Source organism: Limulus polyphemus, unplaced genomic scaffold (genome assembly GCF_000517525.1).
Source record: "Limulus polyphemus unplaced genomic scaffold, Limulus_polyphemus-2.1.2 Scaffold1153, whole genome shotgun sequence".
NCBI classification, from domain to species: domain Eukaryota; kingdom Metazoa; phylum Arthropoda; class Merostomata; order Xiphosura; family Limulidae; genus Limulus; species Limulus polyphemus.
Window position 1 is genome coordinate 330410 of NW_013666763.1, and position 2498 is coordinate 332907.

A 2498-nucleotide genomic window follows, 5' to 3' on the forward strand; every position below is an offset into this window, starting at 1 on the left:
AATTAGGTGTCTATTTACTTGTGACCACTCAGTGTATATACAATTATGAACTTTACAGTTATAAAAAAAGTTACACTAATTTGACCTACAGAAAAGAATGCTACTTTTTAAAATGTATTCTCTAAAAAGACATTTCAGAAAAATTATATATTGTAAAATGTTACCAAGTGCACAGGCCTATGAAAGAAATCTAAAATCAATTAAAGAATGCACTGGTATGTGATTTTTGAAGAAAATTACATTGTACTTAACCAAGATAATACAAGGTATTCCTGTGTTAAAAATTTCATTATTATTCCATTTAAAAACTAACTATAATACAGAATTTACACACTTACCCAAAACTGCACAAACGGATAACTTACCTTTGGGATGTATTTTAAATGCCGAGCTTCATATCCATGTAGGAGTTTCTTCTGTCGGTTAAGGTACTGATTGAGAGTGAAGCCTGGACTTTTGTGAATTCTGTTGGGAAAAATTCTTTCTTTAAATATGTATCTATCTAACAGAACTGTTCAATAATGTAAATGTCCAACATGATGTTACACCGCTGCTTTAACTCACAGCATAGTACACGTTCAAATGAAAATAAATGACCAATCTCCAACTATATTGCTCTACACCAAGGAGTAATATGAGTGGTGCAACTAGATTTCATAGGGCCTGTGGAGTAAAATTACATGGAAGTTCTTAACCAGTGTGTTTAACTATTGTGGGAACCCCCAAAAGGCTAGGGGGGGGACCCATGGATTTGATACAAAAACAGTAAGATAAGTAGTTGTATCCATGAGCAATACAAAAACATATACAAACTATACTAAAATATAAGAACATATGGTAGTACTTATAGTACTTCAATTTCTGCAAAATTTGAAAGTACTCATTTTACTTGGACTTCTGAAAATTAATTGTGACTAGAAAAAATAGTAATAGCAGAGTTCTAGACAATATTTATCATTTAAAAAATGTGAAAAATATTTGATTCATTATTTTATATGTTATTACAAGAACTCCAAATGAAACAATGCTATTATATTCAAAAACATAAATTTATAAACTTACAGTAATATATGTGAAAAAAAAATTTTAAGTGAAAGACTAACTATGAGACTTGAAAGCAAGACCTATGGTTAACAGGGCCAGTACTATGTTAGCCAAATCTCCTGGGTTGGAGTTCTTGTCTCGAAGTCAAATTTTCACTTAAAATTTAAAGTTAAATGTTGTCAATTCAAATATTGTAATGAATAAGCTGGAGAACAAATTTTTTAACACAGTAAAATTATGAATCTACAGTAATATTCTATTATAAAATACAAGTTATGATTCAAGAATATTTATTTTATAGAGGACATACATTTTTTAATCTTGATGAATAATTACACATTTTAGAAAACACAAAAGTTAATAAAAATCTGCCATAGTTTATACACATTTTGAAAAAAAAGATCATAGTAATTTAATGGCACAAAACCTAAGATACTACAGTACTTACACATTGGAGAAAACAGTGAAGAGAGGAATTATAAACTGAGCAAATTGTTGAACACATGTGATTTGGCTCCTTGTTTGAATTGAATGGGGTCTATAAGAACAAAAAATGATAAAAAAAACGATCATTAAATACACATACAAACAAAATGCTCAACCATCTATCTCTTTAAAACAGCAGTTATTAAAAAACTACTGACCTTTTAGAACGTATATAGCGGATAGTGTCATTAGGCTTACATCGAAGGCTGTAAATAAGGAAACATCCTATCAAGACACCAGTGCGACCAAGTCCTGCATGACAATGTACACCTACCTACAACATTAAGGTGGAAAATTACAAATTATGATACTTGCAGTGAATTATTCATCAAAAATTTTTCTAGGCCTAATCAATAATATGTAAATTACAAAACTTTGATTACAGACATTTAATTAAGTTTAATGAAGGGAAGTATGTCATTACTTGTTTTTCATTATATTTGCTTTTGTGAGAATTTGCGATCTAATATATCAGTATATAATATTGAGTAAGAACATCAAGAAAGCTATAAATTTGAAAGATAATTCATAAGTATTTCAATAAAAGAATGTGCTATTTAAATGAAATTAACTACCTGGTCACATTTTAAAAATATAACAGTAACACTGATGTTCAGAAATCCTGTAATATTACAGCAAAAATGAGTAATTTCTCGATTTCATTTGAAAAACAAAAGGTATTTACTTATGATCCTCAATCATCTAAAGAATGTTAACACATTTAATGCCTAAATATGGATGTCTTATAAAGTATTCAGTAATTATTAATAATTGCTTAAAAAAACATTTTATTCTTGGTGCATACAGCTATTTCAATCTTCACAGTTTATGAATAAAACTTTGGTGTTATATGACAGGTGTCTACAAAACAGACTAATAAAGCTGTAAATACTCATTTGCTGCATAATCTAACAGTATTTCTAAAAAACAGCTGTCAGAGTGTTATATGACAGGTGTCTACGAAACAG

General features: G+C 28.9%; 1 protein-coding gene across 1 annotated transcript in view; it reads right to left on the reverse strand.

Moving 5' to 3' along the window:
- The window catches only part of LOC106462377 (protein tyrosine phosphatase domain-containing protein 1-like), a 14645-nt gene that overhangs the window by 10348 nt on the left and 1799 nt on the right, over window positions 1-2498 (reverse strand). The window contains exons 2-4 of the mRNA XM_013922295.2: window positions 1689-1804; window positions 1493-1582; window positions 366-465 (exon numbers count right to left, since the gene is read on the reverse strand). Coding sequence (XP_013777749.2) covers window positions 366-465; window positions 1493-1582; window positions 1689-1804 — 306 coding nt within the window. The remainder of the gene's footprint in view (window positions 1-365; window positions 466-1492; window positions 1583-1688; window positions 1805-2498) is intronic.